The sequence below is a fragment of the Chiloscyllium plagiosum genome, unplaced genomic scaffold (assembly GCF_037043375.1).
Source record: "Chiloscyllium plagiosum isolate Xiang-an unplaced genomic scaffold, Cpla_swu_hap1 HiC_scaffold_3, whole genome shotgun sequence".
In the NCBI taxonomy this organism is placed as follows: Eukaryota; Metazoa; Chordata; class Chondrichthyes; order Orectolobiformes; family Hemiscylliidae; genus Chiloscyllium; species Chiloscyllium plagiosum.
Genome location: NW_028270141.1, coordinates 119,624,791 through 119,651,923, shown reverse-complemented (window position 1 = coordinate 119,651,923; position 27,133 = coordinate 119,624,791). Strand labels below are relative to the sequence as shown.

At 40.6% G+C, this 27,133-nt stretch overlaps 1 protein-coding gene and 1 long non-coding RNA gene across 2 annotated transcripts in view; both read right to left on the bottom strand.

Moving 5' to 3' along the window:
* The window catches only part of nr2e1 (nuclear receptor subfamily 2, group E, member 1), a 37,367-nt gene extending 16,771 nt beyond the window's left edge, over positions 1-20,596 (bottom strand). Inside the window, exons 1-4 of the mRNA XM_043687081.2 lie at positions 19,916-20,596; positions 14,383-14,528; positions 13,300-13,387; positions 8,004-8,230 (exon numbers count right to left, since the gene is read on the bottom strand). Of these exons, the coding sequence (XP_043543016.1) occupies positions 8,004-8,230; positions 13,300-13,387; positions 14,383-14,528; positions 19,916-19,940 (486 nt within the window). The 5' untranslated portion in view covers positions 19,941-20,596. The remainder of the gene's footprint in view (positions 1-8,003; positions 8,231-13,299; positions 13,388-14,382; positions 14,529-19,915) is intronic.
* A 970-nt stretch (positions 20,597-21,566) lies between these two features.
* LOC148150652 (uncharacterized) lies at positions 21,567-24,244 on the bottom strand. Its single transcript, XR_015751953.1, has 3 exons — positions 24,135-24,244; positions 22,774-22,968; positions 21,567-21,789 (listed from the first exon to the last, which is right to left on the bottom strand). It is a non-coding gene; the product is annotated as an uncharacterized LOC148150652 (long non-coding RNA).
* Between the last annotated feature and the right edge of the window lie 2,889 nt (positions 24,245-27,133).

Genomic DNA, 27,133 nt, shown 5'->3' with positions numbered 1-27,133 from the left:
GCTAAACAAAGTTCATCACCAGAGGACACAATAATGCGACAAACCATTAGAGTCACTGAAACTCTATTTAAGAATAAGGATGGCTTGGTGCTTCTTCATTAATTGAAACTCAGGAAGTCGATCCAGATTTACATAAGTTAGCATAGACAGTTCATACTGAAGCTTAGGCTGAAGTTCCAAAGTGCTATTATATTACAGATGTAGTTCTGATGAGGAAGTGGAGACATCCTCACAGATCTATGGAAGAAGAATGGATGGCTGTTCTTTCAGTGTGCTGCCCAATGAGGTATAACAATAAACACAACATCCACTATTTATCCTCATTAATCTTTTCCAATACAGTAAAGAACTCAATTATGTTAGTTAAGGACAATATACCTTTAACGAATCAGTGCTGACTTTCATCCATTAACCATTTTTTCCAAGTACTGGTCAATGGCATCCCTGATTTTAAAAGTATGTTTAACCTGACGTAAGTCTGATTGGCCCAGCATTTACAGGGCTAACCCTCGCTTTTGACCATTAAGGTAATATTTGTCATTCTCAGTTTTCTGGCACTTGCTAGTATCACAGATGATGCACAGCTTGTGATCTGAACCCCAATCTTCTATTGTCACCCTTTTCAGTCATTGCCTCTGTATCTTTTCTACTTTGATGACTGCCAACATTTTTGAATATCCCCTTTATCCACCCACCTGGATACATTTACAAGATGTGCAAGGGATTGGTTAGCTCAGTTGGCTGAATGGCTGCTGTACAATGCAGAATAATGCATGAATTCAATTCCTGCGCTGACTGAGTTAACTCTGAAAGACTCTCCTTCTCAGCCTTTCCTTTTACTTAAGGTGTGGTGAACCTCAGGTTAAACCACCACTAGTCATCTTTCTATCTCTAATGACAGAGCAGCCCTATGTCCTGGCAAGGCAATAGCCAATTTACTTATGATCAAGCAGATTCAGCATGGCTTCATGAAGAGAATATCATGCCTGACAAATTAGCTAGAATTCTTTGAGGAGGTATGAAGCAGGATAAATTAAGGAGATGCAGTTGATGTAATACAATTGGATTTTCAGAAAGCATAAGGGCCGTTATATTGAAAGTAGTATGGATAGTGGATTATCTAACTACTAAAAGATAGCAAATTGGGATAAGGGGATTCATTTTCAGACTAGCAACCTATAACTAGTGGTGCCAGAGGGATCAGTGCTGGGACCACAATTACTTACATTTATAATAGATGACTTGGATGAAGAAAGTTAATGCATGATACCTAGGTTTTAGGCCATTATCTAAGGAAAGATATACTGGCATTGGAGGCAGTCCAAAGAAGGTTGGCTATGCTGATACCAAGTATGGAGGGACTGTCTTATGAGGAGAGGTTGAGTAGATTGAACCTGTACTCACTAAAATATAGAAGAGTGAGAGGAAACCTTATTGAAACATGCAAGAATCTTAGAGGACTTGACAAGTTAGAGGCAGAAAGATTGTTTCCTCTTGTGAGAGAGGGTAGGATCAAAGGGCATCATCTCAAAATAATAGGCCACACATCTTAAAACAGAGATTAGAAAGATTGCGAATCTGTAGAATTCTTTCCCACGGAGGCCTTTGATGTTGTAACATTAAATATATTCAAGGCTGAGCATTGACAGATCTTCAATCAGTAAGGGAATCAAGGATTATGAGGAAAAGGCAGGAACATGGAGCTGAGGATTAGCAGATCAGACATGATGTCATTGAATGGTGGAGCAGACTCAATGGGCTGATTGGCCTACTTCTGCCTCGTGGTCCTGTTGGTTTGTATGAGGCTCATAACAAGATAAAGAGGAGAAACTTAAAAATTGGTAGTCATTAAAAAAGAAATATAACATGACCCAAAGGCATCCTAGGTTACTAAGGGAAGCAAAAGTGGAAATTGAATAAAGGCTCTAAGTACAATCTTTCAATTTTACTTAGAAATGGGAAAAATACCAAAGGGTGGAGGAATGAAGTGTTTCATTTCACTTGATAAACTGGAGAGGCGGAGACTGTTCTCGATGGAACAGAGAAGTTTCCCCGGGGATATTGACGGATGCGATGGGCCAAAGGGTCTTTTTAATGTTGTAGATCTTCGTGATTCTATAAAGATGTACTCAATATCATGAATAACATTGATAGAGTACCGTTTCCTTTTCTTCCAATGGCAGAAATGTTGATAACCAAACACGGGTTTACATATTTGTAGGTAAATAAAAAAGCATTATGAAAACAGAATGCCCAGGCTGCACCTTATTGATCTAGGAAGCAGTGCTGGAGGGTGGATTCAATAGAACTTTCAGATGGACTTGGAAACTGTTGGAAAAAGTTTGTTTTAACAGGGCTAGCACAAAAAAAATGTGACTAATTGAACAGTTCTAAAAAAGAGATTGGTGGATTGAATGACCTTGAATGTGTATCACTCCACGATTCTATGGTTCCAAGATGCCATGTATTCAACTAGTACTGCAGCACTGCACTCTGCCGCCACAAGAAAATTCCCTTCTTAATCCCGTCCTTCCTCCGATCTCTTACCGCTTACATTTTTCTTTTTAAAAAGAAAACATTGAAACACTCTTTTATGCTAGTTTCCACTCTGATACTTTTATTCTTTGCCAATCTTATTGCCGTTTCCATTTTTTTTAAAGGCTAGATTAGATTCCCTACAGTATGGAAACAGGCCCTTCGGCCCAGCAAGTCCATACCGACTCTCCGGCACCCTGGAGACACCCAGGCGCATATTCACCCCTGACAAAGGGCAATTTAGCATGACCAATTCACCTAACCTGCGCATCGTTGGATTGTGGGTGGAAGCCACGGGGAGAATTGCAAACTCCACGCAGTCATTTATCCCAAGGCAGGGATCGAACCTGGGTCCCTAGCGCTTTGTGGCAGCAGTGCTAACCACTGAGCCACCCATATCTCGCGTGCACTTTCTGTATTAAATTGTGTTTTTTAATGAATTATGAAATGCACATTTATTGTAAGCCTCATACACAAGTTGTTAGCGTGATTGTCAAGAGGGCAACTGGATGCAAATTTGGAGCGTGAAGCCAGAGCCACAAACAAGCGGTCCATTAGCTTCAATCAGGAGGAACCCAAGAGGGCCGCAAAACCAACCCGCCTTGCAGAATTGACAGAGCCGAACGCCATGCATGCCTTAGCCAAGTGACAAGTTCCGAAATATGAAATAGATCATTCTGAAATATTTAATTGAGCCTTATACATACTGCACAGTTTACGGCGCACATTGCAAACCTTGCCTTTGAGCCAGGTTCAGTGATGGGCCGCTGTTGGGTTGCTATGCAATGCGTGTCTTATCGGAGATGCTTGTTTTTTTCGGAGGCAAGAAAGCCCCTAGGCTCGGGAGTGTTTCGTGAGCTTTGAAATCAGGATTTGGTATGTGGCGTGGGTCATAGTTTCCTCAGGGGAGGTGCATGCTCAGAGCTGAAATACATCATGTGTTGTCCCTACCGTTCGGAACCAGCCAGTGACGCCACCCTCCGACACACGCAACATGGACACAAGCAGCAAAATTCATGTTGATATATATAGCTGCGTCACAAACTATTTGAAATAAATCGATACAAGTACTTTGCAAACAGACAACAACCCGAGCTGATTTTTTTTTAAAAAAAGCTAATTATATATTTACACAACTTAGAGTGTTCTTTTAAAACTGTACAAATGCGGTTTGAATCTGAGAAAAGGAGTTTTGATATCACTATGTCCCCGGATTGTTGGATTTAAAGTGGTTTATATTTTTTGGCCCCGCTGACTAGGATCATTTTCACTTGATGGGATCGTGTTGCACTGAAGTCAATCAGCATTTTACTGTAGTCAGGTATATTGTGCTCGAATCAATGGGAGATGGTTGGCAGCACAACGTCACAAAGGGAAAAGAAAACTGCCGCGCTTCCATATTCCGATGACGGATTAGTTAACTGATAATCTTTTCACATGGGGTTAGCGTGGGTTCACCCTCCAGCTAAAGCAAGCAACAAAAGACATTTACTGGTATAAACTATTGCCATCGTCCTTATATTACAACAAACGTCTACCAATATCAGTTTGCCAGATGCACTCGATGTGTAGGTATGAAAAAGAAAAGACATGCACTTATATGGCGCCTTTCATGAACCCAAGACCTCTCAAAGCGCTTTACAGCCAACCAGTGCTGGTTAAAGTGTTGTCACTTGTGAAACACAACAACTGGCACGGCAAAATGTAACTGACCAGAAAATATCTTCGAGTGATGCTGCTTGAGGGGTGATTATTGGCCAGGACAGTGGGATTACGTCCCACGCTTTTCTTCAGAATAACATGGGGTCGTTTATATCCACCTGAAAGGGCTAATAGAGCCCCACATTAACATTACATCTGACAGTGTGGCATGAGCTCAATACTGCACTGGAGCATCAACAGAAATTAGAATCACTGAGATATAGCCTGGCTGGTGGTAAGATGGGCACACCCAGTCCGTCTCATCCTGCACATGGAAAGTCTCACATCCATTGCATGTTACCCTCGAAGGGTAAGAAGGTCTGGAAAGGGGCACTGTCTATTTTTTTCTGTCAGAGCTCATCCCAACCAGTCCTGTAACATTAGATTCTGTGCTGATCCTAGGGATGTACAACAAGGCAAGCATCGACTACTTCTACAGGAGCAGTGTGCCACAAGGATCGGTGCTGGCACCACTGCTTTTCATTATTTATATAAATGAGTTGGATGTGAACATAGGAGGTATGGTTGGCAAGTTTGTAGATCACACCAAAATTAGAGGTGTAATGGATAGCAAAAAAGATTACTTCAGAGTACAACAGGAACTTGATGGGATGGCCAAAAGGCCCAGGAATGGCAGATGGAGAGTAATTTAGATAAATGTGAGGGGATGCATCATGGAAAGCCAAGTCAGGGCAAGATTTATACACTTAATGGGAAGATCCTGGGGAGCATTGCTGAACAAAGAGACTTTTTCATACAGGGGCGTAATTCCTTGAAAGTCGAGTTGCAGGTAGATAGGATAGTGAAGGTGGCATTTGGTATGCTTGCCTTTATTGATCAGTGCATTGAGTATAGGAGTTTGGAGGCTGTGTTGCATCTGTATATTAGTTGTATCGGTCACTTTTTGAATACTGTGTGCAATTCTGATCTCCCTGCTTTAGGAAGGATGTTGTGAAAGGGTTCAGAAAAGATGTTGCCAGGGCAGGACAGTTTGAGCTATAAGGAGAGGCTGAATACGTGAGGCTATTTTCTCTGGAGTCGAAGGCTGAAGGGGTACCTTACAGAGGTTTATAAAATTGTGAGGGGCATGGATAGGGTAAATAGACAAGGTCTTTGCCCCAGTGTGGAGAGTTAAAACTAGAGGGTATAAGGTGAGAGGGGGAAGACATAAAAGGGACCTAAGGGGCAACATTTTCACACAGAGGGTCTTGCATGCATGGAATGAGCTGCCAGAGGAAGTGGTGGAGGCTGGTACAATTACAACATTTAAAAGGCACTTGGATGGGTTTATGAGTAGGAAGGGTTTAGAGTGATATGGGCCAAATGCTGGTTAATGGCACAAAATTTATTTAGGATATCTGGTTGGCATGGATGAGTTGGATGGTTTGTCTCTGTGCTGTACACCATTATGACTCTATAAGTCTATGACTATCATCTACACCTGTCTGAAATATGCTGTTCTTCTAGTACAAAGAGCTGTCCACAGCCAAATACAACAACTGGTTCATCTCAAGGTTCAGGATTATGTGCTGAAGGATGTACTAAAGTTTGGACAACAGCCACAAAGATTCGATAGTGAAATATTGGTACCTAAGACTTTTCTGCCACATGCAACAAAGGATTGGGAACTGTATGGAACCCCCTCAGATGTATGCTTGACATATTATGTATGCAGTAAATATCATGGGTATTACAAGATCGGTGGGACACAACAGAGTGAAATATGGTATAGTTAAATTTTATTGTGATATTTAAAATGAAATGGTTTTGGACTTTTTTTCAACAAATTTTATGAATAAGGCATATTTTTGGTTGGAAAAGCCTATGTTTGTGTCCACGTTTTCTGGATTGGGGCTTTGAACCCATGAACTTCTGACATAGTATTAGCCATTATGCCATGGGTATGAGTATATATGAATATATATTATGTGACTATGGGTAAGAATTCTGTTATATATTTGCAAATCTGACAGCAACTTTGTGGTTAAATGCTAAAAGCTGAAAGTTGCTATCTGATATAGGTAAACTTCAGCAAACAATGTCAAAATTACATTCCTACTGTCAGTCTCCCCACTCAAATGTTGTGATTTATATAGCCCTCATTGTACTTGCTTGATACATATGAACTGAACAGTGTTCATAGTTAGGTTTGTCCACTTCAGACTTTTTGATAATTCAACAAATTTCAATTAATGCCAATACTAACAATCATCGAGCACAAAAAAGAACTTCCAGACACCAAGAAGTCCCATTCCTTCAGCTTTTGATTTTTGGATTATTTTAACTTTTCTTTTGTAGCCCTGCTTTCCTTTTTTATTTTGTACCTGATTTTACATTTGTTTTGATATTCAATTTGACCTTGCTGGTTGAGAATCCATAGCTTTCATTAACAAATTTTCAATCTGATTTGTTAAGAAAATTCACAAGTATTTGCTGGGTTCAGACAGGTGTCAGAAGCTCTGTAGAAGGCTCTCTTCATTAGTAGAAACTACTGTGTAATATTAATGGAAATTAAGAAGGCAGTGACAAATCTACTATATAGTGGTTGCCACTGATTTGCTATCAGTGGTAAAGTATGGGTTGTATATGCATGCTCATGTGTATGTGTCTGTAGCTACTGCAATTTATATGTACACTCAATGTGTATACATAACTGCATAGCTTTACGCGTGCATGTTTCTGTGTACCTGTGTATCTCTATAGGTATCTACATCAATCAATGTGTTTATCTGTATCGACTTTTGTATAAAATCATGAGGATATAGAAAGGTGAACGTTAAAGATCTTTTCCCTAGGGCTGTGAGTTCAAAACTCAGAGGCATATTTTTAAGGAGAGAGGAGAAAGATTTAAAAGGGGCCAAGGGGCAACCTTTTCATGTAGAGGGTGGTTCATGTGTGGAATGAACTGCCAGGACTAAGTGGTAGATGCAGGTACAAGTGCAGCATTTAAAAAACATTTGGACAGGTACATGAATAAGAAAAGGTTTAGAGGAAGCTCAACCCAAAATGTTAACTGACGTTTCTCCACAGATGCTGCCAGACCTGCTGAGCTTCTCCAGCAATATTTATTTTTGTTTTTGCTTTTCAGCCATCTGCAGTTCTTTTGATTTAGGTTTCGAAGCATATGGGCCAAATGCAGGCAGATGGGACTAGTTTAGTTTGGGAAACTTGGTCAATATCGACAAGTTGGACTGAAGTGTCTATTTCCATGCTGTATGACTCTGTGACTCTAAGTATCACAAGATTCTGTGTGTTGAGATATGTCTATGGGTCTCAAGTGCATATATAAAGAATGCATGCATTGTTTTGGAAGTCTATGAATGCAAATATTGTATGTACCCATGTGGTGTGTTTCTACATATGCGTATATAGTATGTAAGTTTAGTATGTGTGTTTTTGTCTATACAGTATATATGTCAGTATTGTTAATGTTTGTTAATTACATATTAACCTCACGACTCACTGCAAATTAAGTCAAAGCAGAACATAAGTGTTAGTCATGTATAGGTAGAACAAATGACTCAGTTCTGAATCTGTTACTATTTAAGACAAAACTACATTCCCTTTTAAACTAACACAATTGTTGGCTAAACCACTGAAGAACTATTCTGTATGAGCATTGCCACATGGCATACCTCAAAACATTTGGTTGCATTGACTGATGGATGTACAAATGACAAACTGCACCAATTTCTTTGCTTGATCATTGATTTGTTTTGTTGTAATTGGAAAGCAGCTGGTGTTTAATGGTGGAAATGATCAATTACCTTTGGAGTTGGTTGTGGTAAACCGACCAACGCCTGGCGATCAGACCCCGTAGTGAGATCAATGTTGTGAGTTTCTAACTGGGTGACAGCAGTGAAGAAAGCTGGTCCAGGTAAAGCAGTTGTTGGATAAGGATTAACACCTCCATTTACTTCCTTGTGCCCCCGAAAATACAGGGCTACCTGTTTTCTTATTGTTGATGTCCTAGGTCCCCTTTCATGTTGCACAGCTATGAGGAAAACACATAAGAAGATGGCATTGGAAGAAGCAAATAAAGCATAGTAGATGCATTTTAATTTTCTGATCTATTAACTCATTCTCTGGTTATTTTTTATTGCAAAAAGGTAATGGAATTTAAGAATAACAAATCTCTTTTGTCAGATATCATAGTGCATAGCTGAAGTTAAAGAAGAAGGGAAACATTTATGGGCACCTGCTGTCTTCATGATTGAACAGGACTGGAAGGAAACTCTATAATAATTATATTTAAAACAGTGACATATCTAACCTAGGTAATTACAGTTACGTTAACCAAAGGTAAGTAAGAAGTGAGATTAATCCAGAAGTGTACCCAAGTATAGAATGAGAAATGATTAAAGAGGCAATTCAGTCCATCTTGCCTGTTGCAGAATTTAAAAAATGAATGACACAAATCACAATCTATTCATAAAACTAAGCCACAAGTCATTGTTCATTTATTGAGGCTATTATAAATAGCTGTCAGTGTTGGTCTGTGGTAGCATGCTTGCCTGTAGGTTAAAACAATGTGGGTTCAAGACCCATCTCATGGCTGATGCAGTAATTATGGCTTGCAAAATAACTGTTTATTGTAGTGATACTAAACTGAAATCTTCCCTCCATGCTACATTTTCTATGGCACTATTTGAAAAAGAGTATAGGAAGTCTCGAATGAACTTGCATTTTTACAGTGCCTTTCAGTTCATGCCACCTGAAAGTGTTTCACAGCCAATCAAGTACATTCTGAGGAACAGTCCTTGCTGTAAAGTGGCCAAGCAATTTGCTCACAGCAATAATGTACATAATCAGGTCTGAAGGTGACATTTCCTGTTTTCTGGCCAACATCTACCACTCAACCAACAAAATCTAAAACAGATTATCTGATTATCACATTGATGTTCATGCAACCTTGCTGTGCACTATTTGCTATGCTATTACAAAAGTATTTAGTTGGCTTTAAAACTCTTTCAGGAAGACCAAAGCTATTAAAGGCACTATATAAATGAAAGTTCCTTATTTAAAGTAAATTGCAAACCCTCCTTGCAAGATTGAAAAATCATTCATTTTGTTGTGAACAGACACTGAATTGGATGGCCCCCTATTCTCAGGGCTTTGGAAGAATAAGCATTGATCTGAATGAAATATAAAACTCTTCTAGGGCTTGGGAAGGTAATGTTAAGAGGCTGCTTCCTCTGGGTGGAGAGTCTAAAATTAACATCCTTAGTCTTGGAATAAGGGGTCAGCCATTTAGTATTGAATTACAGAGTAGTTCACTCAGCTGTAATTTTTTACAATTCTCTATCCCCCAAATAGCTGTCAAGACTCAGTCAATCTGTCTATTTAAGACTGTGATGAATCAATTTTGGGAACCCAGGATATCAAGGTATATGGGAGTAGGGAGGGGAAGTGAAGTTGATATAAATATTGAGCCATAATCTTATTGAATTATGAATTAAGGGAACCAATAGTCTACCCAGACTCCTGTTTATGATATTCTGTGCACCAGAAGACCCTCAACCAAGTTCCAGCTCAAAAACTTGAATTGAACCAAAAAGGAGGATTATAAGCTGGAAAAAAGACACTAGATGAAATCATGTATAGCAAGCAGGAATCTCTTATGACTCCTGTCTCAGACACAATGGAGATACCCATGGAATGTCAGTTGAGTTAGTTCTTTGGCCTCTATTAATTTTTATCAGCATAAATATACTGGAGATCCAGACACTAAGTGTGACTTAATTAAATTAGCAAATGTCAGTAAAATAATGAAGACTGCAGCAATGTAGCATCCAGCTGATGAATAACAGATAAACTTCAATCAGTTGCTCATTTGTGTGCCAAAATTGAGAATGGTTAAAAAATGTCAATTGAATGAAAAGTGAGCAATTAAAGTAGAATTATTACATGAGATTTTAAATGAACCTGTGAGTAACAATAAACTGGTCACTTTCAATCTTAGGTCAATGTAATTACACAGGTAAATGTTAGCATCTGCAGCTGGCAGAGTGGAATTACATGCATACAATGATCATAATGCAGTTCTATCGACAGTTTTGCTCAGCACGAATTAAAAAGTATATACCTCCTTTGCAAAGGATGCCACTAACTACAGCTGGAATTATTAATGAAGAAAGCTTCGTGAAGCTTAAGTTTCTTTTAGTTTAATTGTAAACTTGGTAGTTCACAGCAAAACTAACTTTGATTAACTTTGAAAATGGATGAGAGTTTCGAAATGCTTTATCATCGGTGCAAATTTGCCCACTTTCACGGTTGTGCTGAGGACAAGGAAATGCTCTTGGTTAATGAGTGCACGTCAGAACGATTACTTTAACATGTTAACATAGTATAAATCAGGTTGGATTTTTAAAATTTCGAAATAAAGAATATTGATGCGAATTAATTTTATCTTTTTAACGTAGCCTTCACTAGCCGTTCACCCCGAGTAGTTGGGTCAAATTGTGACCCGTGGAGATGTTGCCACGGCAGAACTAAAAGTGGGTTTGTACTATAAAATCACAAACTTTGTAAGAGTGAGGAACCCATTCGGGTCGTGGGGTTTGTGCTGGTTTTATTGAGCATATTATTCGATCATCATTCCACTTGTTTAAATTTTCGGCACTAGCTAGGAAATCCTTGTTATTGTTGGCTGTGTGACCATCTAAGGAATCCTGCCAGCCTTGTGACCAAACAAAACCAGGGAACAAAAATAAGTTAGACTGGACACACAAGTGTCGCAGTATTGAAGGCAGGATTTTGTTGTAGTATTAAACGTTTAAAATTGGAGGTGAAATCTAATAATTGTTTATGGATATAGGAAGCTCTCCACTGCCCTTTGCAGAGTTCAAAACTATGGTTCAGTTTAGCTGTGTGCGCGTATCACAGCACCTCAGTTTTACAATTCTCTACAACTACAGTTACAAACTCAACTTACAATAGTTTTACAAAATATTCCGGGCGGCGGAAGGAGAGGTGTGCAATACTAGTGAGGCTATCATCGGATTTAAATATTAAACCGAGTGCAATGGTAGTTCATATTAGGTCTAGGTGAATGAACATCCCGTCAGTACCAGACACAGACGAAGTATCTCTCTGTCGTACCGAAATTGTCCAACCTCCTAAAACATTGTACAGTCAATTTTATCGGCTGGCCGGGACATCTAATTGTCTTAATCATAAAACTAAAACACCAATAGATTGACACTCAACCGTACTTTAACTTGAGATATACTTTTCCAACTAAATCGTGTCAACCAACTTATTTGATGTCAACTGATACCATGCAGACAATTTGCAAATAAACAGTCAGCAATTTCAGACTGAAGTTTGAATACTGAACTGTTCAGCTCGCCCCCACCTTCCCCAGGGAGAAAGTGAGGTCTGCAGATGCTGGAGATCCTTCCCCAGGGCAGTTAAGGATGGACAATAAATACTGGCCAAGCTAGCGATACCGCATCTCCTGAATGAATAAGGACAAAATCAATATGAGTCAGGGTGAGACTGATCATCGGTTTCCTCTACAATTGTGACAACGAAGTACTACAGATTTAAATATGTTCATAATTGTGCGTATGCATTTCCTCAACAGTGACAGGATGGGATGTTAAAGGAACCAGGTCTAAGAGGGCAAGTGTTCATGAGAGGGAGGGTCTCACTGAGCGAGACGCATAGAGAAAAACAGATGAAGACGGTAGACTTAAAAAGCAAAGCAGCTTCTTGTGGTTCAGTGCTGATGTACATACATCTGAACTTGAAAAAGTCTGAGTTTAAATCCAACCTGCCCTGGAGAATGCCATAGTTTATCCAAATGGTCGATTAAAATAATGATGACAGAAAGCTGTAAAAGTCTGACGCGAAGTCCACATTAACTTCGGTTTAGCCTCCAAACCGAGTTTAAACCATTACATTTACTTCCCAATAGTTTAGTCTTCTGCCTAACGGCAACATTGTCGAGACAGCACATAAGTTGGAGAATAATGGTATAATACAATAAGAACTGATACGGTTTTTAGTATACATATGTGTATATATAATTCCAAACAATGGCATTTTAAAAAAATAATAATTTTGAGTTTTCGTGAAAAAAAATGTACGAACGAATGCATTAACCAATCCCATCTTTAGAGAACACCTGCATTGTGCAGGGGAATAAATTGGCCCTTTTAAAAATTACACCAGTCTTGCAAGAACAGATCGAAACTCGGAGGAATGACACTCCAGCCTGGAACCAATAGGAAAAACCTTAACTTCAGTGTGCAATTCGCCGTTAGGAGATTTAGCTTTCACAAGAACTGTCATGATACCAAGATACCGCAATAGAAAACACAGATCTCGTTGCTAGTGTGTGTCTGCGTGTTTGACAGGAATGACTCGAACCTTAATTGTCCCTTTAAGTTATCCCAAATTTCAGTCAGGTATGAACTGCAATCACAATTATAGGGAACAGGGCAGTTAATGTATACAAAACAATGTCCCTCAACCAGCAATGGAACAAATGCCCCGATCATCTTTCCAAGAGTTTGGGCTGTGTGTGAGGAATTTTCTATTTATACTTTCCATGAGGTGATTATCTTCAGCAAGAAGTTGGAAACTGCAATTATTAAAAATGTGCTTGAGTCTTAAGCGTCCCGTGGGCATTTAGGAATGGACAATAAAAGCTGGTTCAGACAGCAATCCCACGTCCCAAGAATGAATATTTTTAAAAAATCAAACAATGATATTTTTCCTATTTTGAGCAAAGAAGAAAATTAAGGGAGAACGAGTCAATTACAGTAGTTTTGGTACGGGAGCCCTGACGGTATTTTGTGATGTGCTCCATCATTGAGTCTCTAATGTTCTAATTTAAAGGGTTTTTTTTTTGTTCTAAAGAGTCTGGGGAAAATAGTTTTTTTTTTAGAAGTTTATGAATTGTTTAGATATGAGACATATCTGGCGAGGAGTCCGGTGTTTTTCTTTAAAGGGAGGATTGGTTACTGTTTAATTTCACACAAAACAAACTTCAAACACAGTCAGACAGATGGGGCTGGTGTAGTGAAGATGGGAATCTGACATGAGAAATGTTACCGTCTTTGTTCATGTTAACTTCAAGACACTTTTTCAGCCGGCAAGCTCTGCACTGGTTTCGGTGTGTCTTGTCTACGGGACAGCCCCCCTTTAAAAAGATAATGAATAACAAAGTAATGATCCACAAAATATTTCACAGAGACCAAATTTATTTCATTTCAATCACTAAATCGTCTTAAATCACATGCTTAGATTCATTATTTAGATATAGATATTTGGCGAATTACAAACTAACTCTACAACTTCAGGGTACTGATTAAACGCCTGATTTAAGCAAAGTATATATATGTTTCATACATTCACTTTGCTATATATACCCCATGGCTCTCTCTCTCTCTCTCTATATATATATAGCCTGAAACTAACCAGCAACAAACTGCTCGTGGTTCCGTTGAAACATTACCAGCTACATATTCAACACATTATGGGAACAACTGATAGTTGTCTGGGCTGGCCACAATAAACTGTAACCCTGGTCAAAGGTAAATGAGCCCCAACCAAAGTTGATTAAACTTTTGAGATTCTGGTAGTGCGGTTCCAATTCAGAGCAGTGAAGATCGATCCTGTCCCCAGTGGCCAGCCCGTCTCCCAAACGTTTTCCATGAAGGCCAGGAAAGACAGCGAAGGCTCCCAGCCCGTCCCTAGCAGCCAATAACAAGCAGGAGCTCCGTCCTGTCTTCTTCCAACAGAAGATTGAATCACTTTTTTTTTAAGAAATTGAAATAATTTAGGACAACTTGTTCCTGGCCATAAGCCCCGAATCATTCTCACTCTGAATTCCAGTGTATAGACATCTCAGTAATACCCGGATGAGATGTAACTGGGAAGAGAAGCGCTTTCTACACGAAAATATCGAAGAATTTATCTTTTGGAAAAGTATGTTGTTTTGCTTATTGGAGTGGTTTAAATCATTTCATTAGAAAGCACCTCCAACCCCCTCCCTCACAACCCTCCCCCCAGAAGGTGAAGACAGGCAAAGCGCATTTTAAAAAGAATGGATTATTTCCAATGTTTAATTGCGCCCAAACGCACGGTGTGCACAGCGAGCCTGGGTAGTCTGCGCCCCCAGCGTTTGCTCAATACCTGGTTGCCTGACTTGCAGACGTAGGTTCTGTTCCGACGAATACTACGCTTGAAAAACCCCGAGCAGCCGTCACAAGCATAAACTCCATAATGTTTCCCAGAACTGCGGTCCCCGCACACCTTGCACGGAATATCCAAAATGCGACCTTGGAAAACAAAAGCCATGTTGATCGGTTCAAGTTTGCATTCACGCAGCGGCCCGGGACAGTTAAATCAAGACAGTCAGTGACCCAGCTTCACACGGTGCTGGGGCCCTACAGTGAATGATTAGAATTGAAGATCAAATCTCGCCAAAGCTTGGACGAAAGTTTGTCAAATCAGGGGCGGGTACACTGCGGGTGGAATATCGGGGCTTTTTCTGATGTCTCGTAATTACATTGTGATGTGAATTTCGGATTTCTGCAGCCGCAGGCTGTGCATTCACGAGGAGAGATGTTAGATTCAAGGAAGTCAGAGGGACCCATGACGGAGTGTCACAGATTTAGCCGAAATAAAAGACACCAGATGTACTTTATCAGCTAAAACTTACATCCTGTCATTGTGAATCCATCAAAATCATTTTCTACTCGATAGGTCCAGACTAGTAAGCACAAGGAAGTAATTCCAGCCACATTACATGTGACATTAGTGATCAATCAGGATTAATTAGTATCAAACCGGGAGATTTGCAGCAAGGAGATGTCTATATTGTATATGAAACTGATTGTATAAACATGTTTGCAAGAGACTGCAACCAACATTAAACTAGAAGCAGATTACAGTCACCACTGGAACTGATAACACCTGAAGAGATCTTTCAGAATAAAAATCAAATTTGACGGAATCTAGCCACTTTCTCACCAAACAAACCTCATTCTGCGGCAGAGGAGAAATCTGATTGAATTTGACAGCCGTTCCTTCTGCTCACCCAATCAACATTGGATCTTCAAAAACAAGTTCGACCCCAGAGCTGACCAACTCGTATTTGAAGAAGCAGAAACAAATCTCTCATTCTTTCTAAGATGTAAAATATTATAGCAAAAGTCGAAGACGTTCTGAAGGGCCGGTGAAATGGGAGGGTAAACCACGTGTTTGTTTCAGGAATTGTTCAATACCCTCTCGCATGTGTCCCTTCGCTGAACATAATTCGTCCCTCGTCACTTCAACTTGTCAACGTGTTTCTTAATTATGAATTGGGAAACGCAGTCAACAATGTGAAAGGTGACCATACACTTAAAACTGAAAGAGCTACGAACGTTGGAAATCAGAAACAAAAACAGAAGTTACTGAAAAAACTCAGCAGGTCTGGCAGCTTCTGTGCAGAGAAATCAAAGTTAACCAGGGAAGGGTCACCAGATCCGAAACTTTAACTTTGATTTGTCTTCACAGAAGCTGCCAAACCCGCTAGGTTTTTTTCCAGCAACTTCTGTTTCTGTGACCATGCAATCCTTAGGCGATGGCTGAATGGTTTTAGCGTCTAATTCCATAAGTGACTGTGCGGGACAGAGGGTTCCAAAGTAAAGTGGGCAAAAATGAACCTGGCTTTGCCTCATCATGAGAACAAACTTTGTTATATTTTTGTCAGGAAAAGAATTGATCTAAAATACGAGAGAGGAACGATTGGTGCAAAACGTATCCCTTGAAGCTGGAATAAAATTGTGCTGTGGGTTAATATTTGCACAGTCTGTCGCTTTATCTGAGTTCATATTGAAAGCTATTGCGAAGCCTGTCCTCAATAATGTTTGGAAAGCCTCGGGCTGACCGCAGCACCGTAATGCGCATCATTGTACATTGAGGTGTTTATCACACCTTTCCGAGCTGCTGCTGCTGACCACTGAACGACTTGTGCGAAACTCTAAGCCGCAGGTGGCGTTCGACGGGAATGTAAAGGCTGGGACTTTGAGAGACTGGATTTGCACAGACAGCGGGAATTACAACAATGTCTGGGATGGCCAAACTCCGAGACGGGAGATTGGGGAGAAAGTGTTCAGTCAACGATTTCCCATTGAACTCGTTGACTGCTCCCAATGAGGACAAGCTGTCATGACTTTTTTTTTCAATGAGTCCCGACAGCTGCTTTATACAAGAGCTGAAGAAAAACAGGACTATAGTGAAGGGGGTTGAGGGGGTGGATTAAAACTTTTTCCAAGGATGGGGATTCAAAAGTAGCACAATGAACCAGGGCAGGAAAAGTATAGAACACCAAGTCTCACTTAAACAGCTATTCTGCTGGAGTTCTGGATAAACGTCAGTGTCAAATGGAAATGAAATAATTTGGTGGATGTATAATTGTGGTGAGCATGTTCCCACCTGCCCATTGATTTGCCAGTGACCCGTCAAAAACGGTAGCATGGGAATTCGGAAATGCCAGAATGTATCCAGGGAAAACCAATCGATATATATAGGGAAACGGGTCCAATCGTGTGGTGTCAATTTCACGTCAGACTGGCAAGGCCAGGCCACACAACAACTTTTCCAACGTCGAAATAAAAATAAAACTGATACCTTAATTTATTCACTTTGTTGCTCCTTTGTTCGTAACTTCACCAAGTTGTTCAAAAAAAGACCTCGTCTTTAAATATATGCCAATAGGGAGGGTGAGTACAATAACCTGCAAAAGGTCTTAGGTATTCTATGATCGCAGCTGTGTACCACTTGCCAACAACACTGGGAAGGTCAGGTGGAATTGTTATAAAAACAATTAAGCAATCTCAAAGCGTTTGAATGGTTACTTGCTATTCCATTTCTCTTCTGTGAAATAAGAAAGAGAAACTGCATGTCTGTCAGACAGATAAATTATTACAAACATATTAAGAATTCTTGTGACTGAACCGCCTCTCCTATGACTTAAAGCGAAAGGACATATTTATTAATATCCTTCTTTCAAAGCTGTTTGCTACTATGTAGCTGCATAAGATGGCTTTCAATCCCGTTCCAACCCGTAGTCAGTGTTTGCAGCGTCCAAACCTTTCTCGTTTCTGAACTTCTCAGTTATAATTTCATAGGTGCAGGTTTGAGGGACATGACTTAACCACTTCCAGGCAAATACAGTGACTTTGAAAGTGAGAGGAACCTTTACTCTTTTTTTCCAACAGGATTGTTAACAAAGCAACTGTCTAATCAGTCGATCGACTGCTTTAGTCTTGACGTGTGTAAAATCAGAAAAAAGAAACACGATTTCATCCACTAGGAAACATGCCTTTAACTTCTGTCAGTAGGGGGTCATTTGACACTTATTGTGTGTAATTATTACTTAAAAGTATATGGCATATTCTATTACTGTAATTACCCTCAACGTTATAAACCGTTGAAAGAAGTTATCTTTGATTCAAGGGAAGTGATTGTTGGGGGACGAGTCGGTTTCTATTGCCACCCATGCAGCGGTCTTGTTTGTGCTTCACATAAACTAACAGGCAGAGTTAGAGAGAGAGAGAAATAAAATAAACTTTATGTTTCCACAGCCCATCCAACAACAAAAAAAAACAAAACAAACCCAGCGCTGGGCATGCGTAGGGCTACTTTGCAAATAATGCAGAGGAAGGAAAAGGAACACTGGAGAATCATTCTATAAAATCCTGAGAATGAAAATCTCTGCTCATAAAAAGGCCCTTAATTTATATTCCACAACAATTCTGGACTCCACATAGCAGTACCATTTCTCAATACACCTCTTGCAAGAGTGCGCTCTTCTGTTGGATTGTCCTGTTCTGAAGTTAACATTTCAAATTACTTATCTCTTTATGAACTCATGTTTGTTGAAATAAAATCAATCAAACTTTGCCTTTTTACTGGCCGCTTGCTTCTCCTAGTAGCTGCGCTTGGAAGATTACCTTGCTCCAACAGTAGAATTATATACATCAAACTTGGGGAATTCAGGATGCTAAGTTCATTTCTTTAGTTGCTCGTTTTACATTTGTTTCCCATACAAAACTGATCAACCTAACTCTGTATCTTACCAAATCACTAATCTATATTTTATCTTCATTTACACTCCCCCTTTTTAAAAAAATCTCGATGTGTTCTTTATGATAGTAAACATTAAGTCTGTTTCGAAAAGCAAAGACGCGCATCTTCTGTATCTTTGACAATTAAAAGTGTATTCACTTCCCTCTCAGTCTCCATGCTGATGTAAATTTCTAACCGTGCCTTTTATAAGCTAGTTGCTTTGGAACATCTTTCATTAATATCAGCCACTCCACTCTTTACGACTTTGACTTTTTTTGAGATCGTGCGCAGATTTACAGAGGATTAAATACTTTGTTCGATGAGATATTCGATGTACTTCTTAATGAATTCCTTACTAATACCTCGAATGATTTTATGTGACTGCTTGATTGATTTCACCCAGATGGATTTAAGCTTTCATCTGGAGGCCATTTGACTGCGATTTGTTTGTGAGCGCGTAGTTTTAAAGTCTACATTTATACTCTTAACATCCTTCAGTACCAACAAGATATTTACAATTAAGGAGAGTGTGAAATTGTTGTTTAGCCACTTCAACGATATTAACACGCAGCTGTGGCCTGCAAAGCTTGGAGTAAGCGGGAAGGAAAAACACACTAAATAAAGGGATTCAATACAGTTCAATGATAGAATCTCCTAATCTAATCGTTAGTGAGAAATAACAGCCTCGGTGTGAGAAGTGAGCTATCACTAAACACAGCTTTATTACCACGGGAAGGGTGTGTGTGTTATCCTATATTACATGCGTGTAACATAGTAATCCTTGAGATAACCCACACACCTGAAAAATTGGAGTCGATATACTGATAATTGCGAAAATACAATGTACCTGAAAAAATCTGGAATCGTGGAGCTAGGTTAAAACGAGAGATTGCTGATTCTTTCCTGAAATGGGGAAAACACACTTTGTCCATGTGTCTCAAAAGTAACAGAGGCCAATTACCGATTGCTGATCGAAGCTTCTTTCAGTTTTCAGATCAGGAGTGCCCCAATATAACTTTTTCTTATATGTGTGGATTAGGAAGGAATCCACCAGGACACTACACTATCCTTAAAAAGGTGTCACCACAGACTTGAAAGAGAAGCAAAACTGTTCTGTTGCGAATCCGGCTAACTAGGGTGAGAAAACTTCCCGTGAAATAAGATCGGTTTGCGTTTCACTGTGAATGGACTTTTTTTTTTAAAAATGAAAACCCACATCACGTTAGCAGCCATAAAAACTTGGAACTTGTTCCCAGGCCACCAAGTAAGATCTTAGGTACTTGGACAAGTACCGCACTGTATCTCACTGAACTCCGAGCTGTGGGTCGCTATGGTCTGGGTTAAGACTGTCGAGAAGTCAATTACCTTACTCCGTGGCCCAGCAAAAATAACCCCTGCAACCTGAACTCAGATCGCTGAATCCAATGACAATCATTACAACGAAAATTGTTGCCTTTCTAAAGCACAGGCTGAGATGAAAGTATCAAAATTAAGTTCTAGCACACACCCACTTCCCTCGAACCAGCATTTTTAACCCAAAGAGTTGGGATGCATCTCCCGCCCAGGGTTGAAATCATGGAACAAATTCATATTTATACACATCACCCACTTGTTGATCCGGCAGGCTTGCTCATTCTTGAGGTGTTAGATCTGAGGATGGTCGGGGTAATGTTTAGTATAGAGCGGGTACTTTCATGAGGCGGTCCAACAGTGCGAAGCAGCGCGAAGGGAATTCGGTTACAGTCCTTCCGTCGATCAGCCCCGGCCGCTCTCGGCTCACATAAAGCGGAACGAGAACTCCTAATAACATCAGGCGCCTTTGCACCAGTCAGTCTTCAGCCCGTGACGTCCATAAGTGGTCAGCTCTCACCGGCTCTCTCTTGGGAAGTAGGAAGGGTCTGATCGCTGAACTCACCGTGTCCATCCGTCATGCAACAAGCCTGTGGAAGTTCCGATCGTCACAGCTGTCAGCGGTTTCAGAGCGAGAGAGAAAGAGAGAGAAAGAGTCCTGACTTTCAATTTGACCGGACAGAGAAGAAGTTGCAAGCAGCAGCTTCCGGTAACGTGAAGCAAATGATGATGATTTTTTGTTTTGGACACTGGTGGGATGTGCAATGACTGTGACCTCCCGGATCTGGTTTTGGAAGGCAAGGCTTTCACACAAACAGGAAATTTGAGGAAATCAGCGCGGGTTAACAAACACCTCCCTTGCCCAGTCTCCAGCGTGCATCTCGCTGCTTTTCCTTTGGCCACATTAGCCTCTTACGTCAGTACCCTTCAGCCTTTAAGATGCCAATTGCATTTCTGAGCCTTGGCTAGGCTTTAAAGTTACAACGAAGGGGTTTTTTGCGCCGAAAGGTAGTTGGGTGGGAGGGGGTAGGGGGTGCGGGGGTGGTTGGGAGGGGAAGCTGTGATTTTGTCATCTGATCCAAACAGAGAGAGAGATAGAGACAGAGATTCTCCGCAATAAAATGTTTCTGTTTTGAATCAGATTCACTGGCCATGGAGAGGAAACTGGAACAGGCACATGCGCACCGTCCTCAATAACAAAACGGGCAGCGATCTTTCATTTCAATAAAGTGTCTTTTAACCTTAGCTCACAAAGCCGGTGAGTAGAAAACAACATATTCCTGTGTAAGATTGTTTAAGTCTGTTAGTTACAGAAAACATTCCTGTTAAACGTGGCATCCCTCTCCTGCGGTATTAAAATTTAAAATTACTGAGGAGGTTCTCTAAAGTGGAGCCCGATTGACAAACTGCAGTAAGTAAACAGAAGTATTAAGTTCTTGAATACCTTGCCAGGCGCTGCAAAATGCAGAAAGCCAAACCTTTGTGGTCTTCACCACGCGCTAATATTTAAAACCACTTTTTGTTTTGCTTACTGAGGTAACAATAATCTGTTAATCGGTTAAATGTAACAAGGAGACTCTGTAAGTTATCAACTGCCGATCTCAACTGATGCAAAAACTGCTCAAGAGCTTCCCTAGCTCTGTATGTTGAACCTAAAGTCGCTTTTATTGGTGATAACTGGTGAGGCAAGAGGTTGTTAACCTCTCGGATGAAGTTGTGAGGATTGATACTTTTCCCGAGCTACCACTCGGTTGTGATTAAAGGCTCAGTGCATTGTTCTTGTTCGCTCTTGGGAAGGGTTTGGCCCAGGGCGCCGCAAATCTGACTAAAAGTTTCTGCACCTTTAATCTGCTACAGTTACTAACTACATAACGAGCAGGGATCCGCGGGTTTTTTTCTCTCTCTGGCTGAAGTGGCTTGCGCTGTGACATCGGTCACGGTGGACTGATGGACTTGGCTTTAGCTGCAAATCCTCTTGTCCGAATCTATCTGCGAGTTTGACTGTGATGCCCTCTAGGCGATCTCGGTTATCTAACTTGTTCAATCTATTACCAGCATGAAATCTCCTTGGAGCAAAGCAGTGGCAGCCAGTTCCGCCCACTCGCCTCCATCCACCATCACCAGTCACATGACCTGTGAAAATCCCACATTAGAAAGATAGTTTAATGCCATTTTGAAAACTTGAGTACAGATCAATGAGGTTAAGGCAACATTACATTCAACTGAAATCCAGGGCTTTAATATATGCCACCACTCCAATGCTTTACATTGGAGATTGGATTCAGAGCACACGAATGAAAAGTCACACACCTATAAAACGTGGCAAGTGCAGATTTTCTTTTTAAAATGCAATTTTGCCAAGCATCACTCGGGGAATCTGCAACTATTTAAAAGTGACACTACTGTAATCTTTCTGAGGCTATTCATTGTAACTATATAATTTATTCGAAACTTTACTTGATAACTCACTTTTTCATTGGAGTTCAGAATACTCAGCATTACTTAATGAGATGCTTGTTGTCTGTACAACGTTGGGGAATGGTAATGTTCGCCCGGTTAATGCCCTCGACCAATAGTGTAGCAAAGTAGAAATAAAAAAGTTAACTTCAAAACTTTCCAACTCTTACAAACAATCAAAGGTGAATGGTGGAAGGAATCCGAAAGTTTTTTTTAATTGAACGATAAGGACATTCAAAGTTGTTTGATTTGTGTTATATCTTTGAACATTTAAAATAGTCGTTCTTATTCCGAATAAGGGCAGGGAGAGACAGGGAGGACCCGCAATCTATAAGCTACTGGGAAGTTCTTGGGAAGTTCTTGAGCAGTTCGCTGATCGAGCCTAAAAGTATTGCAGCATTATATTAGGGATAAGCTTAACACCTCCTGTTGTAAATTAATAAATTCAAATGGAACATTTCAGAAAGAAAATGCAATTGGCGATAATTTCATTGACAAAGCGGAATATCAATTCAGATCATCAGAAAGAGCTGGGTTGTTACACTATAATCTATTCTAATAATTATTTCAGAAACCCGGTATGAATTTGACGCATTCTATCAGTCTTGATCAAACCTAAGCGATTTCACTGCCTCTCGGTGATTAAAAAAACAGGCTTACCTGTAATGCTGATCATGAGAGTTTAATGTGAAATACTCTTCCCACAGTCTCTCCAATGCCACTTCCTGGCTAGCTCACATCCAGTGATGCCTTGAGCACCTTGACATGCATAACAAGATGTTGCAATCTGGAGACGCTACTGCCCACTCACTCGGGATCCTACATTCAGCCCTTCCGTCACAAAATGAGATAAATCTTGGGGGAAAGAGCAAGAAATCCTGGTTATAATATTGCAAACGAAAATGTATTAGCTGGTCGAAACACGACCTCCTGGAATACATTGTCCTTTAATCTCAATCCAGAACCCTTGGGCAGCAAATTCAGATTAATCTCAATGTCGCCTCTTTGGAAGAAAATGTTATTTTTGTATTGTAACCGCTTAATTTATTAACGTTTGTTGTAACATGCCTCCACAAACACCTTCCTTCCCAATACACGGATTGAGTCTTTCCCGTATTGAACACAAATTCTAGGCTAACATTTCAGCGCAGTAAAGACCTACACTGTAATGTGCAAAAGTTTGCATGATATATTCAATCAAGGACCCATCTGCCCTCGCATGTGAATGCAAAAGATCCCACGGCACTTTACAAGATTAGGGAAGCTCTCCCCAGTGTCCTGGCCAATATTTTCCATCAACTGACATCAATAACAACCAAACAATTGGGCCATTTTCACGCGCTCATTTAGTGCACATGGCAATGGACACTACACTGGATGTCTGTATGCAACAGTAACTACAGTTGAAAAAATAAATTATTGACAATAAATCACTTTGGGATGTCCTGAGGTATGCAATGCATTCCATACCTGCAAATATTTCCTTTTTTTGCGGTTGTTTCCTAACGTTGACTAACGAAGTGTTGCTCCAGATTGTAACAAATGAAGCTTCAGGCAAAGATGCAAACGCGGCGTCTTTTTTTAAGCGTGATAGCGTCAATTTATTTTTTATTCGCTCCTGGGGCGTGGACGCCGCCAGTATTTATTATTCCTAGTTGCCCTTGAGAAGGCGGTGATGAGGTGTCCTTGTGCAGTTCACATGCTGGAGGCTCACCCACAATGCCGTTGGGAGGCAATTTCTGAGAGTAGATACTCCATGTATCTACTGCCCTTGTCCTTCTGGGTAGAAATGGTCATGGATTTGGAAAGTGATATCTAAGGATCTCTGGTGAATTTCTGTAGTGCACAATACACATAGTACACACTTCATGGGTACAACTAGTGAGATAATATATTTTTCCGCCTTTCGCGTTAAAGCCAAGTAACCTAACCGGGGTCATTTACAGTTTATTTGTACAGTAAGTCAACAGAAGGACTTGTGTTTTCAGCTATTTTCACCATCATCCGATGTCTCAACTCACCTCACAGACAAAAGGCCACTTCTGAAGTGCAGTCATTGCTGTAATGTAGGAACATGGCAGCCAATGTGCCTACAGCAAGCTCTCACATACATTAATGTGATGATGACTAGGTAATCTTTTTTTTCATTTGTGATGATTGATATACACATATCGATCAGACAAGAGGGGATAAGTCTCCGGCCTTTACAAACCCTGTGGATTTTTTTACATTCAGCAGATGGAACGTAGTTTAACATCTCGCCCAAAATACAGAACCTAAGGCAGTGCAGCTCTCCTTCAGTACCACACGGGGAGTGTTAGCGCTGGTGTTTGTGCGCATGTCCTCGAATGGAACTTGAACCTTCAGCTTTTTGACCTGGAGACAAGAGTGGTACAAATTCAATCAGGTCTAGTATCTGAAACAAAGTATTTTATAACTGCTGGAAATACTACATTAGAAAAAAAAGGCAGGACAACTTTAAAGGAGGTGGTGGAGCAGAAAGACCTGGAGTTGTGTATGAATGTATGGAGGCGGCATTGCAGGTTGTGAATGTGTTTTATATAGGTACAGAACACTGGGTTTTAACTGGGTCATGTGTGAAAAAACGAGGAAGTTGTCATAAACCTTTACGAAACATTGGTTCAGCCTCAATTTGTGCATTGTGCCCAGTTTTAAGCAGCACACTTTAGGAAAGATGTGAAGGCGTTAGAGAGGGTGCAGAAAAGATTTAGGGGAATATTTCCAGGCACGCGAGACTTCAATTGCATGGATAGAATGAGGTCAGCTGGGAATGTATTCCTTGCAGGTGAAACTGAAAATGAGATTTAATAGTGAACTGTCTGGACGAAGTAGGAAACTTCTAAAACCAGGAAACACCAATTTAAGGTGATTGACGAAGCAGGCAACTGTACCCTCAGGAATAGGTTTTTATTGGAGTTAACGGTTAGGATCTGGAAAGCGGTGTCTGAAGGCTTAATAGAGGCAACTTCAATCACGGTTTTCACAAGCCAATTGGATAATTACCTGAAGATTAATAAAAATACAGGGTGGCGGGAGCAGGTGGTGAAATGACACTAAATGAGTTGCTTTTGCAGGGAGCCACAAAAACACGATGGGCCTAACGGTCCCTTCCCATGCTGTAACCATTCAATGATTCTGTACTAACATAGTTCAATCCAAGCTAGAGTACTCGGCAGCGGACACAGTTGGTGTCTACTTTCCAAACATAGGGTTCGCATTTCCTCAATGCAAGGCTTAAGGCGAAAGATTGTAAAAGCAAACTGGTAACAGGGAAGTCTCCGAGAAGCCAAGAGTGGGCTGGATTTTAACATGATGCAATATTTCCCGTCTGGATCACTCAATGTAGCATGGCATTGCTGTGAGGGTTAGCAGGGCAGGAAAGGAAGAAAACCCAGCCAAACCGGCAGTTCCACTCAGCAAATCAGTTCAGGTGATCGATAATCGATGCGGGAGAAGCTTGATTTGCTGAGCCCAAGCATTTGAGTCTGTGGGATAAGGTTGCACTATCCTGGAGGAGCATGACTTTCCAGTTGGGAGCAGTGTTCCTAACTTGCATTTTACAAAGAATTAATAGTGAATAAAACAGCATCCAAAAATAGTAAGTGAATGCCTGTACATCGATTGGTTTCATCACAAGTTTTAACATTTAAACTAAATGCAGAGAAGGTTACCATAGGCTACAGGTGATCGTCGAGAGGGCCGTTCAGTTTGAGGAGCAACAGCCACTTAATACATTTTCTCAATCACTAACTCATTAAAGGCGCCCGTACGTATATTGTAAAATAAGAATTAAAAAACAAAACAAGCAAAACAAAGCACAGGTTTGCTTCTGCAATGTTGTACAACTGTTGCCGAACCTGTTGCAGGTCGGGCCACGACAAATCTATCTATTTGGGGCAAATTGTGAGTGAGAAACTTCCGCTCGAACTATTTTAGACAAAACTTTCCTGTTGAAATGGATAAATCCCGCCACATGAAGGTCTGAACAATGGCCGAATGCAGTGTGGTGGCTGTGGCCGAGCTGGCTCGGAGCTTACAAAGAGCGGATTAATTGGTGCCTTGGCTGACTGATTCGAGATGGCTCCAGTCATTCAGCACCACGGGGAGTCCTATTGTCCCCGGCCTGATTCCGAGTTTTCACAAACTCGAAACAAAAGTCAATTTCTTTTCAAAATCATCCCCGTGTTTTTGCTCTATGAGGTGACTTGTCGGAGTGGCGGACAGACGAGAAGCTTGACTCTCTTTTGCGTCTAGGTACGTCTCTAATGAGTGTGAGAAAATCGCATTTTCTTACATACACAAGTGCAGGAATGTACTGGCACACGGAAAGTGCAAAGGATTTGCTTCGAATGCTGATTTGCCGCGATCCAGAGAATCACATGAAAAAAAAAGGGTGTACTGTACGGCCAAATACTAGATTTCATTCATTACTAGAGAGGGAGCATTCCTAAGCCGCAGTTTGTATTTCACTGACTGCATCTCAGTTTGAAGCTAGACCTGATTGATATATGTTGAAACGTTCAGCTGTGCAGTCACTTTGTACAGCGTTGGCTTCTGCACCAACCAGTATCAGGAATCCACTAAATAAATAGGACAACTCACCCAGTTCATTCAACAAATCTATTATCCGACCTTTAACAAGTAAATTAAGCCTTCGTGTATATGTTTGTGGCTATCTTAAAACGGCGAAAAAGCAAGCCAGCCCTCTCTTCTCTCCAACCGCAATTACTCACAGAGAATGGTGAACATAAAGTGGGTTTATGATCCTGGGAGAAATGATGTTGTGTGCAGCCACAATCAGTCCTAAGTTGAGTCTTTTTTTGTGCCTAATCTCTCATTCGAGCCAAAAAAAGAGTAAGTTTACAACTAGGAGCACAAAGCCTCCCTTCTCTTTTAGGTTGGGGAGACCTGAGTGACCTACAAAAGTTAATTAGGAGGTTAACAAAGAATAAGCTGCAGCAGAATACATCAGCTCTCATCCCCAGCAGAAGATGTTATC